At 37.8% G+C, this 26,497-nt stretch overlaps 1 protein-coding gene across 1 annotated transcript in view; it reads left to right on the forward strand.

The window, feature by feature from the left end:
• The window catches only part of LOC117305674 (fermitin family homolog 2-like), a 78,571-nt gene that overhangs the window by 2,027 nt on the left and 50,047 nt on the right, over positions 1 to 26,497 (forward strand). The window contains exons 2-3 of the mRNA XM_033790859.1: positions 2,961 to 3,329; positions 25,292 to 25,531. Coding sequence (XP_033646750.1) covers positions 3,173 to 3,329; positions 25,292 to 25,531 — 397 coding nt within the window. The 5' untranslated portion in view covers positions 2,961 to 3,172. The remainder of the gene's footprint in view (positions 1 to 2,960; positions 3,330 to 25,291; positions 25,532 to 26,497) is intronic.

The raw sequence follows: 26,497 nt of genomic DNA on the forward strand, positions 1-26,497 counted from the left end.
ATTTGTGATGATTTTATCCTTGAGAAACTGCTTATTCTTTTAGCTTTATGTAATAATATAGCTAGGTAGGAGCCAGGATTTGAAGTGTATTGTGTGTGCCCTGTGGTTAGTGTACGATGGAATGTGTTGTTCATGAAATGAACCAGTATCAAGGAAGTGAGCATTCGACCTCCTCGCTCGGTCGGAAGGAAATGACGTTTGAGTACGAGGGCGAATTGCATTCTTGTTAGGGCAAGGCGTTTTTCCCCTGCACGCCGCCTCCTAGGGATTTTAACTTTCCTACTGCATCAGTACAACTACAAAAGGCCACGGGGCAACAAGTCAATGGCTTTGGCTATGGAGGCAAATGCCTCTGAAGTGTAAATTTTTTAATTACACTTTGTCTAACACTTCAGCCGCCGATTTCACAAAACTCTTCCTAACTTAAGACTAATCTTAGGACTTGGGACGAGTCCCAACCATGCACTGTAGCATGTACACCTTAAGATTAATCCTAAGTTAGGACGGGTAACTCGTCATAACTCGAGATAGACGAGTCCTAACTCTTTGTGAAATCGACGGCAGTATTTTTAGAACTCACTGATAAAAAGTCAGCAGCTTCAAAGTTTTTTCCCTAAAAATATTGTATGCACTTGTACACAGTGTATATTAAGCCTTCAGGCACATTTTATTCCTGAAACTGAATACTTATAAATGTCAACTTCATACAACTCGGAAAATAAAAGAACTCAGTGAGTGGTGACATTCCTGGCAAATATTTTAAAGGTCACAGTCACAGAGCAACAAATTCCCAAGTGCATGCATTTAACTAGTCCTTATTTGTGGTATTTCATTCATTTCTATTCATACAAATTACAAATAATGGCCATTATTAACCACAGTCTCGGAATTAAATTGAAAAACACAGAAAGTTATTTAAGTTTGTTTTTTATGGATGTAATTGCCCTGAATAGAGGTTAAAATTCTGTGGCATGATGTAGCCGACACAGGTTTTGTCAAACAGACCGCACACCTTTTTGCAGGCATCTTTTTCATTCACCTAAATGTACACGTATACAAATTGTAAATAGTATAGGCTCATACTGTCATGTAAGCTGATTGTTGTTACTTTTTGTTTGTTTGTTGGTTGGTTGGTTGGTTAATTCAACATAGTTTGTTTGTGTTTTTGTTTGTTGATGTTGCTGTTTTGAGAACCGAATTAGCTGATGCGAAATAGAGAGAAAAATCCATACCTAATGAATCACATGTAAATATTTAGTTGTCGGAACAGATGGTACACTGCGGTCTATTGCATATTAAACTGGTTAACATCAAAGGTGGCGTTTAGTGCTCGCTGGACCTTGTCTGGCTTCTTCGATTGTTTAGTATTGACAACATGAATGTACATTATTGTATGTTGCACCAACCAACTACCATTGTCATGTGAAGGACGTTCATGTTCTGTGCATGGATTTTGTACAAGTTATGTTATACAATGCATTCAGTAGAGTATAATAGGCTGACAATTAACCAGATTGTCCAGTTGGTTTTAAATAAATTGAAATATTTGTTTATTTTGACCAGACCAAACTAACAGGTTTAAGTGGATCAATAACTCTTGTCAACATACAATGTACGAGTGTCAACTAGTATCAACTTTGTTATTGTTTGTTAAAACAAAACCAGCTTCATGTCTGCCTTTTTGGTTTTGCAAAAGTTACAACACATCGCGTACAATCTGCTTTTGTTATTGGTGGTTTATGTATGAGATCAGGTCTTACCTCTGAGCCAAAGCCTTCAACATGAACGAACACAAGCTAATGTAGGGTTCAGTACAGACTGTAATATGACCTTCTAATGTCTCTTTCCATTAGACCTTAAACTTCAAATTAAAATAAAACATTGATCTGTTTTGTAATTTGTACAATACTTGTGCTCTATCGGTCTCGTGCAAGGTATTTAGCCTTGGATGGAGTTTACCAGCGTGGGTGGGAAAGATAGGTCAGTTTTCAATTAACAAAATTTCCCCCCACATAATGTTTAATTTATAGCAGTTGATTAAACTAGGTCATGACATGTTGTCACAAATAAAGGGTTTAAATATTCCAAATTTATCATGTTGTAACATGTCATCAAATTTATCATGTTGTAACATGTCATTTAAGCTTTACTTTGTAACATTTTTTTCTCAACCACAAATTGTGATTAAATATAACTAACGTAGTGTGTGGTTTTAATGCAATTACAAATGTATGGGATGTACCCTTGACATCTTAAATTCTGGTAAGGATGTTGGTACAATGACATCTGGAAACCCTATCCAAACAGAGCGTGTTAATAATAAAAGCCATACACTTAACATGCACCTCCCTCAGTTTACCATTGTGTACAAATATTCCCTAAACTTCTTCAATAGTAAGTTTTTCTGTGCACTTAGATAATGAGGAATTTCTGAATGCAGATTGCAGACGCTTGGTCCAGTGCCTTGTCTGTATAAATGCATTTAGATCTCTGTACATGAGGAACTTGTTGGCCATCATTCAGATTTCAGAAGAGAAACTTTAAGAATACAAAACAAGTAAGTTTATGGCAAGCATACATTAGCAGGTGTTTATGACAGCCATGAGTGTTATTTGTGAACAGTGTTAATGCATCAGTCAAAGTGAAAAGTTTGAGAACAATAAGCTAAATCAAGTTTCTAAGTTAATCACTAAAATGGGTCAACAACAACCCAGGCATTTCCCCATTTTTTTTTGGGGGGGGGGGGGAGGGGACAGTTTATATTACATTTTCCCTGGCACGCATAGACATATGCGCTGAGCGTGTTTGCTCTGCGGTGAGATTACAAACCCAGGGCCTTTCAATTTCCGTCCAAGTCAAGTCACACATCCTTCCTGGAATGACAGATCCACAGCCTCAAAATAGCTCCCAACCCAAGTACTTAACTGTGACCCCCATTTTCAATCTCTTTCAATTGGCAGGAAGTTTGGAATCACAGAAGTAGAGCTTACAGGAGCACCCACCCACTGTACCGGCCAGAGACGAGTCAGGGAAGTGTCATTATATGGTTCGACTGTCAAACTTGACTAGTAGGAGTTACACAAACCTGATTCAGGGAGTACTGGATTTTTTCAGCTTCATTTAATAAAAGAGCAAAAATCTTCCTCAAAACGAGAAGAGGTAATTTTTAAAGATGGATCCACATATGTACAAGTTGCCAGACGGCAAGTACGCAGACGGCTCATGGGAGTTGAATATCTATGTGACGAACCTCCAGCAGGAGAAGCAGATTCGAGTGACTGGAGATCTACACATTGGCGGAGTCATGCTCAAACTTGTTGAATCCCTAGGTAAGATGAAAGTCCTTTTCCTGTGTTGTTAGTCAGTGGAGCACTGTTTACCCAGTGTTTCATGTGTTCAGTACTTTTTTGTCTGCAATCTTTCAAAAAGCCATAGGGTCTACATTTGTACATGTACAGTTGAGATTTTGTAACCGGACATCATTTATTGAAAGATACTAATCCACCAAAGTTTTGTTTTAATTATCATAAAATTGCTCAAAAAAGTGGGTGTGATTCTTGGTTCTTATTACTTTGAAATGAACAGAATTAAGCTTAATTGGGGACATAATGAATGTGTACACATGTATGTATACCAGTCCTTAAATTAATGTCTAGGTAGAGGTTAGTACAATCATGTGTATTTTGTGTATGGTACTGTTAATTACTAGTACTGACCATACTGTCGCACTCAAGTCTTCAGGAAAAACACATGTCATCTACATTACAACCAAACTGACCATTGGTGTTTACTACTCAACAGAGCCATTGCTCATTCCTTTCTCTATGCTCATTCATAACTTACCAAGAGATTGTACAGCATTTTCACTTTGTATCAAGAGATATTGCTTGCATGGTGCTACATCCAAACCTCCCTAGAAGGAGATAGTTTACATTTTCGTTGTGAAAGTAAAGAATGTGCACGCTTGTACCATAGAGTTTGGCAATATATTTGCCGACTTGAAAAGTGAAAAGTTTGTGCATCTGCTGGATTGAGCTGCACTTGGCTGGTATTCAAGGGCAGTTTTATATTTATACATGTATATGTACAGCGCAGGTACATCGTGTAAACTGTGTACTTTTGTCCATGGGGTCATGCAGCACAGCTGTCAAGTCATGCAAAACCACTTTTCCCAAATTGTATTATGTAACAACACAGGCGCTGGCAGGTTTGAAATTGAAGTCTGTGGGAATAAAAAGTAAAAATGTGTGTGCTCATGCTATTCATGTGCATGTAGAAAATACTGTGTATGAAGAATGTACTAAAGTAGCCTGTATTATTTTTATCTTCAAATTCAGGGTTTTGCCTGTATGGTTTTCTTGTTGTATTGCTAGTCTAAAGAGGCTACCGAACATGTACACTAACGTACACCTTTAATCTTTTATGATTTCTGAAAAAGCATATTCACTTAATTTATTCATGACAATCTTTGAAATTTCAAATGATACAACATTTTTGACATTCTTTACAAAGATTTGTTCTAATCTACCAATTTTTACAGCTCAGATGATTTCACCCCGACGTACATGTAACTCATAGGTGTAGCCTAATGTACATCTAGACGATATGCTTTGACAACATACAGACTTAGGCCCTATAGAAAAGAAAAGAAAAGTTCCTCCCAGAAACATTTTCCTGTTTGTCCGACAGGAAAATGTTTTCAGTCTTAGCAATCTGAAATTATTTATAGTCAGAGAGTCATGCCAAGGCGTGTTTTGGAAGTGACATCAAACACTCTTCTTGTGCACAGGGGATCTCCTCTGCAGACCATGCATGTCTGTTGCGTTGCACTCTCACTTTCTCTCTTAGTGCGGGATAGCCCCCTTACTGAGAGGATGCGTGGGCATGGACAGTCTGTTTATATTATTTCACTTTCATTTTAAAAAGCCATAGGCCTAGATTTTTACACATGTATGAATGCATTGGTTAAAAAAGGGTGTTTCTTCAAAATAAGGAAGAATTCTGTGCGATGAATATGAAGGTGCTGACAGTGATGTAATACTGCATTACAGTATGTATACACCCCTTTGGGAATGCGCTTTCAAATGTTAATGCATTAGGTTAACACTGTGGGATTTTTTTTTCACCCTACGCTTTTTCAGTTCCTAAGCAAGCCCCTCTAGTCAAGGACGTGCTCTGCCTTCAAAAGGAATGCAGCTTCTCTGCTGCACAAACTCCCTTGACTGAAAAACCCTTCAAGCCCTTGGGGGTATTACACTGTGGCCCATTCAATCACTGAACCATCCCCTGCCTATGGATTCACACAGGGATTTTGCTTTTTGAAAGGCTGCGGGATCCTATTGGGGTTCTCCACTACACGCATTTCAACTTTACGATAAAGATGGAACCTATTTTTGCAGAGATTAACCTGGTGCAAGCGCAGTACTGTAGTGTTGTTCTTATTGTTTGCAGTACAAATACTCAGTAGTCACTGCTGAGGCACCCCGTGTGTTGGTTGAAGCAAGCACTGAACAAAAGCTCTCACCTCCAACTTGACTTGTTGAATCTTTTTGAAAAAAGACAAGGAATTCCACTCATGGTGGCTGGTAGATGACCACCAGGTTGACAAAGAAAACAGAGAACACTAGCCCAGTTTATTATGTATTCAGTTCTGACTTTGGAGGTATTTCAAAAGAACACTGATTGACTTGCTGTGTTGTTGAGAGGTTGGTTCACTGAGTTGCTACATACATGGTGCACCATGAGTGGGTGATATGTAAAACCTGCAATTAACATTCTTTCCCTTTGTGGCTTAAGTTCAACACCTGCAAAGTTCTGAAACTCCTTGAAAATATACAGTTTGGAAGTACTGTGCGAAACAGACACTATACTTTCTTTTCTTTACATATTCTGTTTCATGTATGCATTTATTTCCTCTTTAAGTTCAATGGTTGGTACACAGGCAATGTAAAATTTGAATTCATTAGGTTTCCACCCAAAGGCTGTTCACAGAGGGTGGCTCATGGACATGTCCTTCCAGAACAATGCACCAACCCCAAAATATGGAAGTGGTGACCACAGAACTGAAACTATTGTGTCTCTGAGCTATGAATGGTGTGGAAAGTTAAATAATAACCATCCCGGAGTAATTGTCTCTCTAACCTGCCAGAAAAAGTTCCAAACCCTAACAATTAAGTGGTTGTTGGAGGCTGAATAACATTTGTCGTTAGTGGGCTGACTGGCAGGAAGAAGTTCCTGTTGTTTCGCATACTACTGCACATGGTACAGTGTAACACTGTAAAAACATATAAAGCGTGCAACCAAAGGAATTCTGTGGGTGTTAAAGGAAGTTCGTCGATACCTTGCCATTGACTTCTATGTACTTTTTGAAACCACAGGATGATTGGTGGGGCATATTGACGACCGCTGACCACAGGAAGGTGATTTTGTGGTAAAACTTGGGCTATTTTTTGACTGTTGTCAGGAAACCACACAAATTAGGAATCTGGAAACTAATAAAGAAGTGGTTGATAAACTGACGAAATTGTAGATGACGTATAGGAAGGATTTGTTCCTGGTTTGTTTTCTTATCCGTGATAGTATTCAAATGAGCAAATGTGACTTTCCTATGTGTACACATTGTACATTGTGTACGGGCTGAGTACAGAATAGGCTTATAGAAATAAGTAGAGAAATGTCCTTGCTTTTGTTCAGTGTACAACACAGTGCTGAATTCACTAATGCTATGCTTACACTCACCACATTGCAATCCAGTGTGTCATTGCCCCAATGCAGTTCACCCCCATTTTTTCAGTTTCACAACTTAGATTGATACAACTGCAATCAAACACCTTGACTGTTCACTGCAGAATGGCAGGAATTCTCCCCCTTTTAATTCTTCTCCATTGTGACCAAAGGGGGAGGCTATCCCGGGCTAGGGTAGAAACAATACAAGAGGAAATGGCGGTTTTTCAGCTGGCTCAATTTCCTACCCAGAGGCGAAATTTTTTCAAGGTTTTTCACCTCGATTGATAGGGGTACCCAGGAATGGCTTTTATTACAGCCACGCTCCACCAATAATGCTGCTGCATGAACAACTAGCCCGCTTTTCACAGAAGCCTAATTTCATAAGCTGATTAACAAAACCACAATGTTTGTGGCGGAAACTGTGCCAAATGTTCAAAAGCCTCACTGCACAAATCTGCAAAATTCCACATACCCTGTGTAACAAACTGCAGTCCAAAATGTTGGAAGACCATCCAATCTTGTACAGGTTTTCTTTTTGGGCATGGGTCCTTGACTTGGGAAAAGTCAAGAATATTAAACAGGTTTGTTATTGCCAAGCTGCAGGGTTACTGTTTTTGTGAAACTTCTGTACATTATGTATTAATACATAATGTACAGAATTAATTATATCATTCATTGTAAATTTACTGATAGCATTAAAGATTGGTATTACAATGCATCCTATTTACTGACACATTTGTCTGCAATAAAATGTTTCTATGTAAAGGGAATTAGTCTGTTCAGTACATAACTTTGTCAAGTACAACTTTGACTCAATCCCCGTTTCAAATGGTACATTTTGCAATGTTAGTTTAGATTCATATAGCTATTCATACATATGTAGACTTGATATTAATGTGTAGCAACTCGGTGATCACTAAAATGACACTAACTCAGGGAATACAAACAGCTCCACAACTTTGTAGTGCATATTGTACCATTGAGTTATCATGTTTGTACCAGGAGGATACACTGTTACACAGTTTCTTCGCATAGTTTTTGCGTACAGGTAGATTTTATTGAGGAGAAGCACCCAGGTTTGTTATCTCTTTCCTTTGTAATGGTTGGATCCTACTTTTGGGCTTTGGTTTTGTAATCCAGACAATGGATGTACAAATAAATAACTGGCCAGTATGTCAGGACACTTTTGTGGGTTCCATGTCTGAAGTGCGATGGAATTTAGGGGCGTGCTCAGATGAAAATAAAAAGGTGCCTGTTTAGATACTGTGAGAATACGAATTTGTGTAGATCCATATGGGGACATTACTTCCTCAATGGTTCAACTATTTAACTGAACCCTTTACAATGTACCCTTTTCAATGAATGTACATGTAGACCAGGCAGTGCATGTACAATAGTATCATGTATCTTAACTCAACGGACCATGTAACCTGTGACATCATATGTTTACACAAGATTCATAGATAGAGCCTGTGCACACTACTACAATTTTTGTAGTCCACTGGTAGAAGAAATACAGTCTGATTGTTGTCAATGGAAAATACACCATCTGATTTTTATCAACTCTTGATGAGACAGGGGGGAGGGGGGGGGGGCACATCTCAAAACTGACTGAGTGGAAATTATGATACATAAATACAAAATGTAAAATTTCCCATGACCTGTGTGTACACACTATGTACATGTATGTTGTATCTCACCAGCCAGACAGGTCCTGGAATGTGTACAAGGTCACTCTTTTTGTAAACAAAGGTTAGATTTGTCTTGTCCTTTCTCTGAGGTCTAAACATCTGAAGAAGAGCTAAAAGATTGTGAACAAATGTACTTTACACAGCTCGGGCGTGACGGGTGATTATCAAATTCAAAATTATTTAAATTTGCCTTTTTTCATGATTGGACAGTGGAAATGGACATTATGTGAGTGTTATTTTGCAAACAGTGCCAGAACACAATGTGTTCATAACTTCATGGCATACATACATGCACAAACTAAGTCATTCCTGACAAATCTGTACTTTATAGCAGAGCAAAAGTCAATACAAGATTGAGGTGAACCTTTTGATGCTCTGCAAATTGGGTCACGCTTGACAACAGGATACTCACTGGTAAATGAAGCCTGTCTGCATAATATAGGAAATAACTCGAGTGTAGTGTAAACATGACATCAACTCAACTGTGCACCTGTAAATAGATGCCTTCACAAGGGGCCAGTTTGTATATTTTGTAATAAAAAATAGTACTTTGGAATGTGGTTTAGTGAAGCTGTATAAATTCAACCACCAGTTGTGTAACTTTGAGCTTGTTTGGTAGTGGTATTGAATGATTCTAGCTCCATACACAATGCCATGTATGTGAAGGTCAGAGAGGGGAAAACACAATCAGGTTTTTTTTCACCTCTGCATTTTTCCCCTTCATATTATTGTATTGTAAATTATACAATATTTTGTTGCCTACAGTGGGTTATAAATTTTCCTTCTATCAGATGGTACAAAAGACACCCAGTACGATGTATATTCTTCAAAGGTTCACCCCTGAGGCTTCCATGGTAGTGCACAATGTAGGCCTACAACTTTGAACACATATGAAACTGTCAGGCAGAACATATTCCAACCCTGGACTCGGAGAAGCTGAACTCTCTTGTAAAGAGGAGTTTGTATCCATCATATTGTGATATTTCTGAACCCATAAATTGGACAGTAGCCAAAAAAATTTTTGAGTATGAAATATTCTGACAGCTGATGAGGCGTGTATCCTTGACTGCAAGAATTCACATGGACAACAATAACTTTTTTAGTTCCTATTCACTTGTCTGTGCACATTGCACCTGGAGCCTTTGCAATGTGTGTCCATCAATTATTCCAAATTCACACAAAAGTCGTAAATCACGTGCAGTCATTCAGTTCGTGAGAGCCCTCTGGGTTTTTCTTCCAATGTTATGAATGTATGATCCTGGTAGAATAACAGGTCTAATCTCCCTTAATCCTGCTGGCCTTTATTCCTGATTGCCACCCTTGGCTTCAAGGCCTGAAGACTTGGGGGATTATAAAAGTGCTTGAATTCCTGTATTGAATAAAACTGCACAAGATTTCAAAATATTGATGGTCAGTGGTCATACATAATGATAAAAAATAACACAGTATAGAAAAAGAATCACACTGAGTGACTTTTTAGTCATTGTAATCATTTGACCGCTTAAAACCAACAAACTTCTGTTTGCAGTGCACTTTGTATATTTGAGCTTTTTGATGAAATGAGCCTTCCTAATAATAATATGACGTTTGTTTTAATATTTACACAACTTTATAATAACAATTAGAAGTGCCATACAGTGTATTTCTGTTGGGAAATGTAGAAGTCAATGAACGAGTTGATGTGTCGGGTTTCTTTATTGTGCGTTTGTTGTGTGCTTGGTTAGCTACAAAGTTTTTCCGCCCGTGTCTGTGAACTTCTGCTGCAGGTAGTTTTTTCATTGTAAATTATTTTGAAATGTACTAATTGTACAGAATGCCTTTACAAAAATCTACTTTCATACAGTACAGCACAACAATTAATATAACTCCATGCTTTGTTTTTGTAAAACTGTTATTGTTGAACAATGTTCCTTAGTGCAGTGTTACTTTTCTGACTTTTTAGGAGCTGCTGGAGTAATTTTTGTTTAACCCTGTTGCTGGATTTCATTGACAAATATTAATTCTGATTTTTACAAATCAAAGTTAGATTTAAACAGCCTGGTCGATTTATTTTATTGGTTGACTTTGACCAATGGAACTGAAAGTTAAAGTCAGGCACAGTGCAATTAAGGAAGTATTTGATATAAAAACACATTACATGTACAATATTGTAACACTGTACTGCTGTACACCCCTGATTGTTGTATCAGAACATACTTAAATTGATAATCAAGTTTACAGACTCGGATTCTCCGTATCTACAGGATGAAACCATCAAACCTAACTAAAGCATCAGTTATTGTGCTGAGTACTCCATTGACCTCATTTGAAGTGGACTTCATGACAGCCCCCTGGGCCCTCTATGACCCCATGTTGACTTGAGTCTGCTGCTTGGCATGCCAACAATGCAAATGGCCTGAAGTAGGGGGTCATTCAAAAGGTCAGCTATTTGACCCGAGTTGACCCAGGTCAAAGGGGATCAGTGAAGGGGATTCAAGAGTTGTGTAGTGTCTTGCTCTATGCTTGTGCATACAGTGTACAATATTATATTCGCTTTAGAGGTTTGTGCATAAAATTGGAAGGCTCCACGGTTTGTTTCAAATACCATCCATGTGCTAAGATTTGATGTACCTCTTTTTTTTGCATGTATTAGATAAAAGTTACAAAAAAATTATCATCACATAAATGTACTGTGATGTTTTGATTGTGCTGTTATAAAGCTACACTCAAACAACGTGACCACACCCCTATGACAAACTGTGGTATCATACACGGATGTAGGATTTACAAAAATGTGTACATGGTGTATGCATGGTGTATTTAGGTCGACGAGCTGAATGATACATGCACGACAATGTTCAGTGTATACAGTCATCAGTTTACACAAGGTTTGCTTTTGAAACAAGTTTATACCCCCCTCCAAGAAAAAACCTGATCACAAAACTCGCCTTTGTCCAGGGCACTTTTCTTTACCTTGACTAACAATGTGCTGTATTTACTTTTATGTTCCGTCCAGAAACCTGGAACTTTGAACATATTCATCATCACCGCAGTACTGCAGAGTTATCATACTTCCGTGTAGTTAAATGTCAGTGTGGCGTATTGATTTGCCATTCTGATTCTCTACTATGTAATTTTGCAAAATCCAAAACATGTCTGAAGGTGGGCTGTCTGTAGAAGTTGTTAAATGTCTTTTGTTATCTAAAAATACCTTCCTTTTGTTCAGTGCTCGCATCAGTGAATATGTCAGACTGTGTATACACATGAACATGTGTGTACACTACGCTCCATTTCATAGAGAGAGAAACTTTGGGCAGAGTTCCCAGCCAGCGCCTACATATTTCGACTCATTGTACGTTGTGTTACTTTCAACACTTTCAGAAGTCCGAATACTTGACCCTGATGGGGGTGCCATTGAACTAAAGAGGCAGAAAGTGGTGAACCAGACTATCTAGGTCTTTCAAAATACATGTAGCCTATTAACTTTAGACTTCTCCCTGCTGGACAATCAAAACATTTGATTGACACGCGCTTAAGTAAAACACACTCAGAAGAATAATAATGTTTTTTTTTCTTGTGCCAATTTTTGTAAATTGACAAAATGGGTTAAGTACAGAAGAGTCATTCCTAACTCGTTTGTACACTACATGTAGCTTCAGGTCTTACAAAAAAGTATGCTGTACATTGCAGTTTACTTTCTTATAAATCTATTTTCCTTTTTGTCCTACTGTCATTGCTAATGGTTGTCAGACTTCCCCCTGACAAAATGACCCCAGCAGCCCCTTTCTGTTGGTTCACGATCCCACCCAGCAGCGCACCGCATTTTATGTATTCAAGGTTTGGTTGAGATATAAGGAAGGAAGATTCCATTGCCCTTCAGGAGGCATTGATTGACTAGGATCCCCTAACATCCAAGTTTCCAGTCAATATTCATCTTGTGAGATAGGTCCCTGGCGGCTATCACTCGTGAAAAGTAAAACACATCTTCCTTCTTGAAAAGAAGACAAGCGTTTTAGACATGGGGCATTGAACCCAAAGCATACATTACAATCTGTCTGGAGTTTTGTCATGACGAACAGCCAAATTTCAGTCTGCAAATTGTTTGCGTAAAAATTCATGAATGAAGTGAAATGCGTCCATTTTAAATTATAAAAAAGTGGTGAGATTTTGCTCTTTGTCACCCTCAGGTGATAATTAATTTGTCATTTCGGACCTTAGCTTTACCGATTGTATTATAATTATATTCAAATTATAATATTTGTCCCTTATCTCTCCCAAAAGTTCTCAGTTCAATGCATCAATCAAAAGGAATAAACTTGTCTGACTTAAAATGAAAGTACACATATTTTGTTAAGCATTCCACGTATACATAGCCAGAAGGTGCCATGTTCTACATTTATCCAGTGAATAATGTCCAAGAAAAGGGGACAAAAGAAGTATAGTAAATTCTTGATTCGTTTCGCTGATGGCAGAGTGCTTCTGATTACAGTCTTGTTTTTCACCGAAGAACTTTCGTGGAAAGTAAAATGAGCAAGATTTTGTTACTCGCACCCAGAAGCATTACAGCTGCACGTGGAATTATCTTAGACAGCAATCACAAAAAGGCAATCTGGGTGAGAAAAAAAAACAACCACAACAAGAAGAAATAAGAAGTTGAAAAAAAAAACATGTTTCAAGTGTGACTTGACTTTTCTGAGTGTCAGTGTGCTTTTGGTGGACTTTAAAACAAACAGATCACAGAAAAAAAAATAATGCATTATTCAGAAGGGTATATTATATTGAGCCTGGAATTTCATCTTCAAGAGGGCAAGGTCACTTTTATTTAAGTCTATAGAAACTTTTGAAGGGGCACCAGGCCAAGGCAATGGGCAACAGAGGCCATGACCTCTGTGGCCTTCGTGTAATTTGAGGCATTTTATAGGTATGAGCTGTAAATTGTGTTTATTTTTTCACCTTCTTATCTTTACAAATATTTATGAAAAACACAAATATTTATGATAACATTAGACAGAGAGTGCATGACTCATATTTGCTCCATTTGTGCGAATAGATTTCATAAAAGTAAAATTTATAGATCACCATCCTCACTCTCCATAAATCTGGTCATTACTGAGGAGTTTATCACCGCAATGTAAAAGTACAGGGTCACTCTTTATGGTTTCTCGAGTTACATGGCTTGTTTCTTATGTATTGTGTTAATGTTCCTGTAAGAATGAGTGGGCTCCTGATGCTGTGAACAGATTTATTGCAATTTTTTTATGCTAGCACTAATTCACTTTCCTGTGCTGGTTAAAGGTAGCTGGTATTGCAAACGAATGAAAGGACAGACCCCTCTTGAATGATTGTATACATGTACATCCAGAACAGGGTCATTCTTTATGGTTTCTCAAATTTCATGACTTGTTTCATTATATTTTGTATGTTCCTGTAAAAACGGGTTGGCTAAATTGTAATTTGTTTGTATACCAGCACTAATTCACTGGTCTGTACTGATTTTAAAGGTAGTAGAATCGCAACTGCAGTGAAGAGAACAACCCCTCATGCATGATTGTATTATGTCCAGTACTGAACGTAGTAAGCATACTGTCCACGGTCGTACGATGTACACACCAGCTACAAGCGTTAAGCATTCCTGCACGGTTTCCACATACCACTCACATACTCGGCATGACCAAAAATAGCCAGGTGGTGGGGACCTTGTAACCCACAATCTATTAGCTCGTTAAGCAGCACAGGAAGAGGAACGTGTGCGCTGGACAGGACACAAATATGCATTAAAGGCTTGGGAAATATGATATTGAGATTGCCGTTGATGAGAAATCAAGTGTGGTTTAGGGCCATGGTTTTTTAACTAATGTGGACATTTGTTTCTGTCTTTCGTTTGAGACACAAGCATTAGATAAAGGACATGGATTAAGTTACATGAACATAGAGGCTTACAGTATATGAAAGTATAGGACAATATACTTAAATATACGCAATGGACCTGCAGAATCCATGTTTGTATGGTACTTCATTAAAATTTGTTATCTTCAAGCAGTGCTTAAATTTTATACTGGACCACAGGCTCAAGGCCAGTTTTGGGCTGGTACAATCATAAATTACGGCAGTCTGGTGTTTTTAGGTTGAAAAATAAAACTCACTGTGTATTACCTTTTAAAATAAAACAAAAACAAGTTATGTTCAAATGTCAAATGTTGACTTTGGGTCTGTTGAACACCTTCAATTTGATTAGGAAATGAAGTATACACTGTAGGCTACATGTATAATGAACAATTTTTTAAGTCAAATGATATTAGTCTTCTCTTATAACATACGGTATGTCATTAGTTCTTTTTCCAATAAAAACAGTATGCATAATAAACTTTTCTGGTTTAGTTAGAACAATTCTGAGTGAATGCAAATTTTGAGCAACACGTCCTTTGGTCTTTGGGATTTCAACCCAAATCCGAGCCCCGTCAAGTAATAAAAAATTCAAAATGATAATCATAAAAATGCCCTTCCTGTAGATGCATTCAACAAGCTTGCTTTAATGTTGAAAATAATATAATACTTTATTTACATTTTTATTACATTACATTATGAAGGACAATTGAATAGTCACATTATTGTGACTGCAGATATTAGATATCTTCTTCTCTAAAGAAGGATTTTTTTTCTTACATTCAGAAAATCATAAACTGATGTCTGTCTTCAAGGTTACATGAGTAATCAAGGAGCTGCCTAGAATGTCCTTAATTTTGCACAAATCATCCCTTTTAAAACAACTAAGTTCAGTGAGTTCCAGTATAGGACAACTTCGTTCACAATTTACGTCCAACCCAAGCTGTGTAGAACCATTGAAGTATAGACCAATACAGCTCCCTCCTACCGGCCCTGAGGTTCACTGCTAAACAAGCACATTATCCAGCAGCCTTGCCATGGTAACCAGTCAGGCTTTACTACTCACAGCAGGCGGAGGCGCCAATTCCAAGATCATCTGATCAGGAAATAAGAGATGAGCTCATGGAGCATTGATGAATCTCTCCCTACCACCCACCGGGAGCTATTACTTTGCTCAGCTTACTGCCAAGCCCCAAAGAAACAAGCCAATACATAATGGTTAGGGCTTTTTATTTTCCTTTCATCTTCTCCTGGGTGGAAGGTACATGTAGGCTGATGAATTACGGGTTGGAAAATCTCTGCTTTCTGCAACTAGATACGTTCCTACGAGGCACTAGACGAGTTGTGTATTTCTTTTCTGTTGTTGATCAGAATTTCCCCGCATGTACAACTTGTACTTGCACACGTTGCGAGTGCTTAAATGTCCTTCGTGACATTCCTCGAGGTTGCATTTTTTAAAGGAATCAGCGGTTTTTATTGATGGCTTCTAAATGATGTTAAATGTCTGAACCTTTTTCTCTTATAAGCGTTGTCTGTGAGAGAAAGATGCATCATCTCTTCGGTATATATCGCATTGTGAATGTTTCTATAAATCAAAATCAAACACTTTCGATCTTGGCTGTGCTCCATGGTCATAATGGGTTGATGTGGCTGGCAGCTGAATGCGCCCTTGCATGCCTGCTTCTCGAACACGTTGTAGCCGCGTCCTTCGCAATTCAGCTCTTAGCTGCGAGTAAGGACGATTAGCCCCCCAAATTATTATTATTATTATTATAATTGACTAAGAACTGTAGTCATTGTGGTCAGTATGTTGCAAACAACTTGAGAGAAACGAAATATACACTGGTCTTATGTCATATTATATATTTTTTAAAGTATAATTTCATTAGAAAAAAGTGCAGTTTGTTTCCCTTTGAAAAAAAAAATAGATTGTTTCAACCGCTGGAGGAAAAGGAAATAAGATCATTCAAACAGTTGTTCAAGTTTGTGCCCGTTTAAAAAAAAAAAAAAATAGTTGATAGTGGGCAGGATTTTGGTGGTTTCCCCATTAATGTATGTTGTATGATGTAATTTCTTGGAGGATATGCTCTATAGATAACATATTTTTGTGTACTTGCTGTACTAGGTAAAACCTAAGTATTGTAGTTTGGCCCAACTGGACTTATATTTTTCGAGGACCTTGTGGTTACAAATAACATGAAACCTAAGTACATTAAAAACAAAAACTTCACATCATGAATCTTAAGTTTTCATGCTCTGTTTTTCTAGGATGTGTACCGTTTTAATTTACAGACCTCCCCAATAAAAAAAGTCAAATAGGGAAAATTATAAACTGAGGTCAGTTTCCATGATCAGAACTTAATTTAGAAAATATGTGCTGTTTACCTTCTTCGAAAATTGGATCTCCTTCAAGGTTTAATTCTCGCACAGATGCGCTTGATGTTCTTATCATGTGTCTGTGTACATGCAGTGTGCATCTCTCCCATCAGTTTAAGAAGTACACTGTGTACGCCTTTTAATTTTGGCCGTCCGTTTCAACGTCCACTTGGACAAGCAGCCAATAATTATTCCCTATCTCAAGTTTACCCAGCCCCTCAGGGCCTTCATCTAATGTCTAATTCAATTTGTAAATCCAGTCATAAATTGTCGATTTGTTATTGATCCGTTTGGAGTTGGCAGCGGTTGTGGGAATGCTTGTGAATTCAGCTGGAAAATGAAAATATGTTTCTCGGTGAAATCATGGTGAAACCAACTAACATGCACTCTGAGGTTTTTCATTCAAGGGTACAATGTACATGCAGTATGTTTCTCAGAGTTTTGGCTTCGGAGAAAAATAATTAATTTTAAAAACAAATTTTGGTTGGTCAGATGGTCAGATGGAGATTTCTGCAGCACAAACTTGTAAACACTTACAAATGTAACATCCACATATCTACTCACCAGCTGTGTACTGTTCTTAGAACTTCCTCTTGCTTTCCGCCTCTGCCCTCCATGGTTACTCACATAGCCCTTCACTGGGTCCTAGCTCTATTATACTGTAACTAATCTTGTAGACACACTACATTTTTGCCCAAAACCAAATTTAACCGTTGACTTTTGATCATGTCCTAGAAAACAAATAATACATCATATGGTAATGGTTTGTTTAGGATATACTTTACATCTAAAGTTTTTAGCCCCCCCCCCCCCAAATCCCAATCCCCTTACTTGTCTACCCAGTAAATTGAGGACTTCTCTTTCTTCTCCAATTGTTTGAAATTTAATGTTAGATTTATTTTTGGTTTTGTACATGATATTTAAAACCAAGATTGCACTTGGTATGTCATACCACACCTGGACCCTTCTTGTAGCATAATATTCCCATTGCTTGAGAATCCCATTAGTTAGTCAGTGCAAGCACATCCAGATTATTGCTCTATTATGTACAGTAATTCCAGCCCAGAACAGCACCACAAGGGTCATCCAGATCCCAGCTCATATTCCACTCATAAATCCATCTTACTCCAGATTCCACACCAATTAATAAATCCATACATGGATGACCACTCTGGTGGGTAATAAGAGCCATGGCTCAAGGCTGGACCTGGAGATTAGGGGCTGGCACCAAACCCTGGACCTCTGATATTAATTTCATTTCTTCCTTCAGGGGATTACTACAGTAGGTCGTACACTACAATGTAGCACTCTTTCCCTGGACAGTAATTGATTTTCTGTACAGGAGTAGTTTGTTTTTGAAGGTCTGTGTCTCTTAAAACAAACATCCTCAAGTCTGGAGTTTGTATGCAATGACAGATCCAGGGTTGAAACAATGAAGGAACCCCTCCTCCTTTAAAGGAACACGTTGCCTTGGATTGGTTGAGTTGGTCTTTGAAAAGCGTTTGTAACCGTTTGTTATAAAATGCATATATGATTAGAAAGGAATTTTAAAGGTAGAATATAACGATCCACACAAGTATCACTCAAAATTGCGTGGCTTTCCTTTTACCTTGTCGACTAACACGGTCGGCCATTTATGGGAGTCAAATCTAAATGGCCAACCGTGTTAGTTTGCAAAGTAAAAGGAAAACCACGCAATTTCAAGGCAAATTTGTGTGGATCATTGTATTCTACTTTTAAATCATCTTTCTAACCACATGCATTTTATAACAAACGATTACAAATGCTTTTCAAAGACCAACTCGACCAATCCAAGGCAACGTGTGCCTTTAAAGGGTCTGTATACATTTGGTTATGACTCTGAAAATTAATGTCAATGAAAACTTATGTGATACTGGTAAGAAGTGTACAGAGCTTTCGATGTTATATTGCATTTTGAGAAATATTTTATTTCAAAGTACTGCGATTATGGAAAACGTATCATTTTTTTTATCTCCCCAAGTTTGAATTTTAAGAAGCATTTAGGAAGCGTTAAAATGCCTCCCAGATTATTTGTAATGCTATTGGGGATTATTCTTCCTGCATGAACGTATTCACTCCAAAATTTTCGGCAATAAACGTGACCACCTTTAAGATTTATTGTATACATTTATAAGGGATTGAAACCTTTCGAAGGGTTCTAAAAACCAAATGTATACAGACCATTTAATCATTAAAGTGCTGTAAAACCAAGATTCAACATTAAAGTTTTATACTGCTGTTTGTAAAAAAATTAAAAAGGGGTGAACCTAACTGCACTAGTACCTATTGACAAATGAGTGACAGGCTTTTGACGTCCATAAGGTACAAGTACATGTACTATTAGTGGATATTTTGTAGTAAATGGTTCCTTTGGTGGTGAATATTATGACCTTCAATGACTATAAAAATAGAATTGTCATAAATGTCAAGCGTATCGTCGTTGTGTGTCCATGATGTACAAGTTCTGTATAAACAAGGTGTGTTTACATTACATGGTTTTCTTTTCATGGTTAACAGTTTAAGTAATGTGTAAAATGTACATTACTGAACAAGCATCTGACAAACAATGTGAATGTCGGGCAACTTAAAGGAAATATATCCATTTACCATTCTCTAGTTTTTAGTGAGGACACACTGTGCAGCCAAGCTGTGAAACTTTATCCAACATTATATTTTAAAAGTGAAAGAGTCCATAAAAACTGTTTATGTTTGAGGATATTTTGCCATTCATATTGAGCTTATGATTGCGGAAATTTAATTATGTAAACAACAGCATTTTGTTTAAATGTCATCGCAAGCCTGTTAGCCTACAAAGGCAATTGCCCCTGTTGCCCCTGGTCATTGCCTTGGTACCCCTTGAAGTTGAATGATTTCAAATTCAATAGAAATTCACATATTCCTCATAGAGGTGCCCTTTATCAAGAAGAAATCGCCCCAGGCCTTTAAAAATTAAGCATTTAAACTTGCTGTTGTGTGGACTTTGCCTTTGTTTAAAAAAATATTATAACAATTTTCTGGAGGCTCTGTACCGATAATTATGAACTTTATAAACAGTGAGATTTAAGATTAAATTCATCAGTTTTCGTTTTGATGTAGGCCTAATCACCAGTCTTGTACTTTGTCTTCAGATAATCTATGAAATGTACTAATATGTCATTTTTATCAGAGAGGCAGACAGACATTTATTTCATTGTTGTTTGTAGATTATCAATACCAGGTTGGCCTAGTGTGTAATGTAGAGTAAAAAAAAGGTACTATCTTCAACCTTGTAATAGTTGGATTGCAAATAATTGAAGAATACCAGGGACCAATTTCATAGAGCTGCTTGAGCTTATTGCTTTAAAGTTTCCTGCTAAGCAAATCATAGCAGGTTACTAGTCACATGGTAAGCATACATGTGAATTTGGCTTGAAACCTTATTCTGGTCAAGCATGTTGTGCTTGAGTTCAATTGGGCTTTTTAAGCAGCTCCATGAAATTGGACTGAAGCGCACATGGTTTCTTATTAGCACACAAACCATTGAGTAACGCCATAGCGAGAGGATGTAACACTAGCACTCTGGGGATATGACATCTTCGGCCGCGGATTATGAAATGAAAACAACCATATCAGAGTTTTTTATGTGGGAAGCGTGATGTCTGATTAAGATGTGCTCCAGTGGTGGCTTGGCAGAGAGCCAAGAAACGAGTCAGTTTTATTTTAAGAATGGTGTGCTCGTCAATCTACTGTCAATACATATTGTTTTTAGAGTCCAGTGATTTTTAAGTGAGCTAAGAGACTCGTGCTTTTATGTGTAATATTGTGGTTTTTTTTTTCAAGTTTTTAAAAATAGTTTTAGTACATAATTATGTTGTGTACTTGTACATTCACATTACATGGTTGATAGTCACACTCTGCCTCTCACATTGGAATGGGATCTTTAAACTAAGCCCTCACCGACAGAACTACAATTTACCTTTTGTTAGTTTGTTTAAGAGTATACTAATAAAAATCCTAGAATGTGTATGTTCATCTAGAATTGTGAAATTTGTTCTGTATAACATATTTGTGGTTTTCTTTTGGTGCTGATGCAATAATTGCAAAACGTACTTTAAGATGGTGTAGGCCTACACAAAAAGTACGTAATGCAGAAACTACAGGATTGCAGTTCAGGTTCATGATTTTCAACTAATTGTGAATAAATGCATCGCGTAAATTTGTGTTTTTCAGAACAATATCAAAACATACCGGGTACATACATGTTGTGTACAGTCTAGGTTGCATTTTGTACGAATGTACATGTACGTACGAATGTACATGTATGTACGTACGTACGAATGTACATGTATGTATGTACGAATGTACATGTACGTACATGTACATAGATTAGTAAATGTATGAATATGGATGTATGCAACCCTGTAGATCTGTGGTGGTGTAATGTACCATGTAGTGGTGTGTCACCTCTCCGTCCAGTCACACATAATTCATATATGATTCACACACAAGGACTTTCAATCAAATCTCGCTTCATCTTCTCCCCATGCAAACAACTCGGGCGGTCCTTTTGACCAGTATCAGCTTAGCTTGTGTCCCCACTCACTGCTTACAACCTTTCCCTAAATATTTATCCTGAAGATAATGCAGACAGTTTTCTGTCCGTTGTCTCTAATCCCTAGCTTAATCAGATTTGCTGCTCAAAGGGATGGTGTCAACAGAAAGGTCCACTAATCGGATTTCCGATTCCTAGTGCCAGAGTAGAGGCCTGTTGCCCCAGAGCGTCACACACACACTCTCTCTCTCTCTCTCTTGTTGTCAGGGTCCTGCGTGCGTTTTATGAGTCACAGGCCATAATCACTTTCTTAATTAAATATCGTTACAAATGAACATGTGTGTTAGAACGCCATCAACCCTGGGGATACTGCCACTTGGGTTGAGCGTGCCATTTGTCATCATCAAGAGGATTCGAGGAAAAAGATCAAATGGACCCCGGTTTTTATGAAATACATCTTGGAACTTGTGTTCGGGGAGTGTTGCTGTTGAGTATTTTGCAGTTGCCTTCAACAATTTCTGGAAGGTCAGAGACCTTTTTCTGTGTCACACCGTGGCATGATAAGGGGGATGAGAAATTTGAAACTCTTATTGCTGAACAGAACTCTGCATGGATGCTAAAAATAGGAGCTCAATGTGGTGACGTCACACAAGTAACTGGGTCTTAGACAATGTGTAAAATTTCACTGACATGCGTGCACATAAATGTCAAAGCCATTGTCAGTGTTTTATGTTTATTCCGAGTACTGCAGTCCTGTGTGCCAATGTAGTGAACATGTGAGTGGTGGAAAGTTTGTCTGACGCTTGAATATTTTTTAGCAAAAGTGACATCATTAAAAGTTGTGCAAAGTGCTGCCAAAGGCCTGAGATTTGTAGACTTTGACCTCAGTTGCCCTTGTCTTGCCTCATAAAAGAATCACAGATCTGTTACATAAGTTCTAACCTATTGCACACACATCACATAAGGGGATTTGGGGAATCAAAGGTTTATTTAAGCATGTAAACAGTGTGTCACCTAAAATTGACACTACATGTACACCAACACTGTATAAAACACATAGAGCCTGGACATTGACTCACAAAATGGTGCAAACAAGAATCTAATATGGTGGAACTTTGAAGTCACGCGTGAATTGGGTCAATAGGTCATACGAGAGAAAAAGTCTGCTGTTATACTGGTTGTGTACAATGTGTGATGGACAAATGTATCAGCTTTTGTAAACACGAATCATGCATTGTGAGCATGCATTATATTCCCAGAAAATTAGCTATAAAGCAAAATTATACCAACATTTTTAATCTTTTACACATACTGGTCTAAGACAACTGAAAATGTATTTTGTGATGGTGAAGGAAAACTATCGGTTGTACTTCCTATAAAACACACAAATTATTATGATGTGTAAAACTAACTTGTTTTTCTAAACAAACTCTAGAAGGATATTGAACTGACTCTGGTGATGTAAGATCAAATTTATTATTCTGATCTTGTTTTCATTTGTAAGGATACAGGACTTTGCTGTAGGCCTACATGATAAACAACCGGTACATATAATTTGATACCTGTAATTCAATACCTAAATGTGTTGTTCAATTACATGTACATGTATCAATTTATCCGGATTTGAGCGCTTATGGAGCCCTGCATTGTACACAATATCTAGGATGTACATTAGGTAAAATATTATTCTTAAAAGTATTCAAATGGTTTCCCTTTTCCTTGTTTTTCTCATGCCCGCTCGTCCAATGTCCAGCCTAGTGTTACTTTTTTCCCTCTGGATTTAAATGAAGGAAAAAACAGATGACTGAACCAACACATCATTGGTTCTTGGAAAAATTAATAACATTAATATCATCATATTTTATCAACATGGTCACTGCAAGTAAGATTTGAAGATTTGAAACTGTGAAGCAAAGAATTAGTTTTAGAAACAATGAGCGTGGGAAATTAATCAATTCTATTTTATTATGCCTGTTGTAGCAGCTGATACATGTAAATGAGAAGTTTGACAGCCTGACACGCGGCTTGAAATTTCTCTCTTAAAGTATGACGTTTTATCTCAGGAATGTCTCTGTCTCTTTCATTTGGAAGGTGGGGGGAGGGGGCACGAGATGGAGACAAAATATTTATTAGCATAGAAATATCTGCAGGGTTGCTCTGTAGTAGTTGTAAGATAAAGAAGAGGAGCCCATCAAGTGAGCTCTTCTAATACCTGGGCTTGAGACATTCCAGATGGTCGATGTCAAGGAGACAGATGGGCCTGGAAACAGATGGTGTCATTCTTGAGGCTTGAGCCAGAGACTACTTTATTATGATTTGTGGATTTGCGTTTTTGTAATCGCTTTATTTGGCCACTCTGTGATTTGGTGTTTTGTTCAGAGTAGTAAACATGCCTTGTTAAAATCTATGGTCACTTTCTTTTCAAGCTGTTGAAGAAGGGGAGATGTTTAAAGAGGGCAATTCCACGGTACATTGACCACAGGATGCAGGAATTTGGTGTTGTTATTGGTTTTTCTCTCGAGATGTGATGATGTGTAGTTGTTGGTCTTGAGATTCATTCAGACAACCAGATTTGTGATTCCTGAGGTCAGTGTACACATGAGTAAACCACAAAACTACATACGTGACAGGCATTATATATATTCATCCTACTTTAGCCTGATTTCTGATTTATTGTCCTTGGAAAAAAAAATCAGAAAATGGTGATTAAATAGCCTGAAAATCCTCCAAAGCCTTCACCATGTGTATGTTCAATGTAGGTCAGCGGTTGTACTCAATACATTGTTCCTACGTTTTTTTCCCAAGGACCAAAAAATCAAGCCTGAAGAGAAGACCTTCAGAACAAAATGCCTAGATAAGATTTATAAAATATGGGCAAGGCCAGATTTTCATTTGAATTCAATGGCAATTTCATTAGATAATCTAAACAGGACACTATTAAAAACACCAAGTTCAAAATCAAAGCAAAAAGTATACAAACAGGTAGATATACACCTACAATGTACATGTACGTGTATGTAATTGTAAGAGGGCAAGAGTATTTGGTTATAATGCTTCAACGGAGTAATCATTCTTGAAAGATCACCTATAAATATCAGCTGAATAAATTGCACAACCGAAAGTTGACAAGTTAACCATCTGTAAACACAGCTGTATGGTTACGGTTTGATTACCTTCATGATACTACAGTGCAATTGAACTCCAATGGAGAGGTTAACACTATAGCAGCCCACCATGCATGCACAGTGTCGTGCCTCGATCCTTCGCACAATTTGAATTCTCGAATACCTGTCACTGTCAGGGTTAGGGCCTTGTTTCACTTGTATGTATTTCTGTGGCAATGTTAGCAGAAGATCGTTAGCCCAAATGGGCACATGTTCATCATTGATAATTAATAAAAAAATTATTTTGAGCTGTACACTTGGTGGCATCAGAAAACGTGTTGTACTTATTTCATTTTAGAATTCAAACAAATTTCATATCACTCGAGTGAACAATTACCAGAAAATATTACAAGAGCAAATTTGTAACACATGCCCCCAGTCCTCCCCTACCCCACCCCAACAATAACAGACCAGTGCATTTTCTGTAATAAGTGGTGGATAATAAATTAGCATAATACTTTGTAAGGATAGTGTACTGTGTAACAATTTTACAGGGGTTGATTTCACGAAGAGTTAAGACTAGTCTTATCTCGATTTAGGACAATTTACTTGTCCTTTAGGACAATTTACTTGTCCTAACTTAGTACTAGCCTAACTTGAAGTTTTTAATGACTCCTAAAGAGTCCTAGGTCTAGTCCTAAGTTACATAGGACTATCTTTGGAAAATCGACCCGAGGTATTCTACCTGATTTCACATACACAGTTTAATTAGTTTAAAATTAACAGGTTAGACCTTCAAACAGACTGTTCAAAGACGCTGAGTCTTCTTGTAGAAGAAGGTGTGCAGTCATTACAAATACATGTACTGACCTTGTTTTTCAGATATTTTATGAATCCCATCAAAGATCTCACATTTAGTAAATTTCAAGTTGTTGTCATTTCATTCAATAAATTCAAGTGTTGGCTTTCCTGTGTTTCAGATCTGAAAGAGCAGAGAGATTGGTCAGATCACGCCATATGGTGGCCAGACAGGAACCAGTGGTTGAAACGGACTGGTTCCACACTGGACCAATGCCACGTCCAGGCTGATGCCAAGCTGCAGTTCACACCCATGCACAAGACGCTGCGAGTCCAGATGCCAGACATGCAGCTGATAGACATGCGGGTGGACTTTTCCTCTGATGTCTTATCGTCCGTGATCGAGCTATGTAAAGAAGTTGGTAAGGGCCGAATGATTGAAAACACTGTATAGTTCTAAGGTGTTAATTTTAAGGTGTTCTAAGGTAAAAGCTGTTTCATAGTTCATGCGAATGCCATTCAATACAAATTTTAACGTCACAAATTCGCAACAAATAATTTGGAAGACTCGAGTTGTGCTCAACTTGTGCGAAACATTTGCTGCGCAAAACAGCCATGTGACCTCGCATTCGCTTGGCATTGATACATGTACCTTCATATCCAAAGGTGGACTGCCATCATAATCGTTGCAAGCTGTACAGCTGTACATTGAAATAAACGTTAACCCAGTTACTGCACCTACTCGCATGCTGGGGGTGCTGTAATTTTTAAATTGTCATGAGACAGCAAGCACTGGCATGCTTACAGCATAGAGCAAGTACGTCCTACAATAACTGAGTTCAAGTTCATTATTCCATCAGGCCTGCTATGATTATGACAGCAGTCCAACTTTTAAGCACCTGGAGGCCATTAGAGTTGTCAGTATTTCCTGATATCAGGATTTGTTAAGCAGTGTTTTAGCAGTAAACAGTTCAAAGACATACTTGAGGGAGGGGTTATCTATTGTATTCCATTTTGAGAGCAAAAGGGGGGGCAAGGGTTCTGGCTCCCCCACTGTCCAAATGAATGTTCATCAAAATCTAGTGTTGTTTCCATCTCCATCTCACACAAATCTACATGTACCTTCTTCCTCCAATCTGGGCCCAATTTAATAAAGCTGCTAAGCACAAAATTTGCTTAGCATGAAATTTCTTCCTTGATGAAAACAGGATTACCAACCAAATTTCCATATGATTTCCAGGATAAACAAACAACAGCAGAATACCACTAATAGAACAATATGCAACAAATGGAAATTTGGTTGGTAATCCTGTTTTTATCAAGTAAAGAATTTAATGCTAAGCAAATTTTTGTGCTTAGCAGCTCTATGAAATTGGGGTCTGGATGGT

This window comes from Asterias rubens, chromosome 1, assembly GCF_902459465.1.
Source record: "Asterias rubens chromosome 1, eAstRub1.3, whole genome shotgun sequence".
Taxonomy (NCBI): Eukaryota; Metazoa; Echinodermata; class Asteroidea; order Forcipulatida; family Asteriidae; genus Asterias; species Asterias rubens.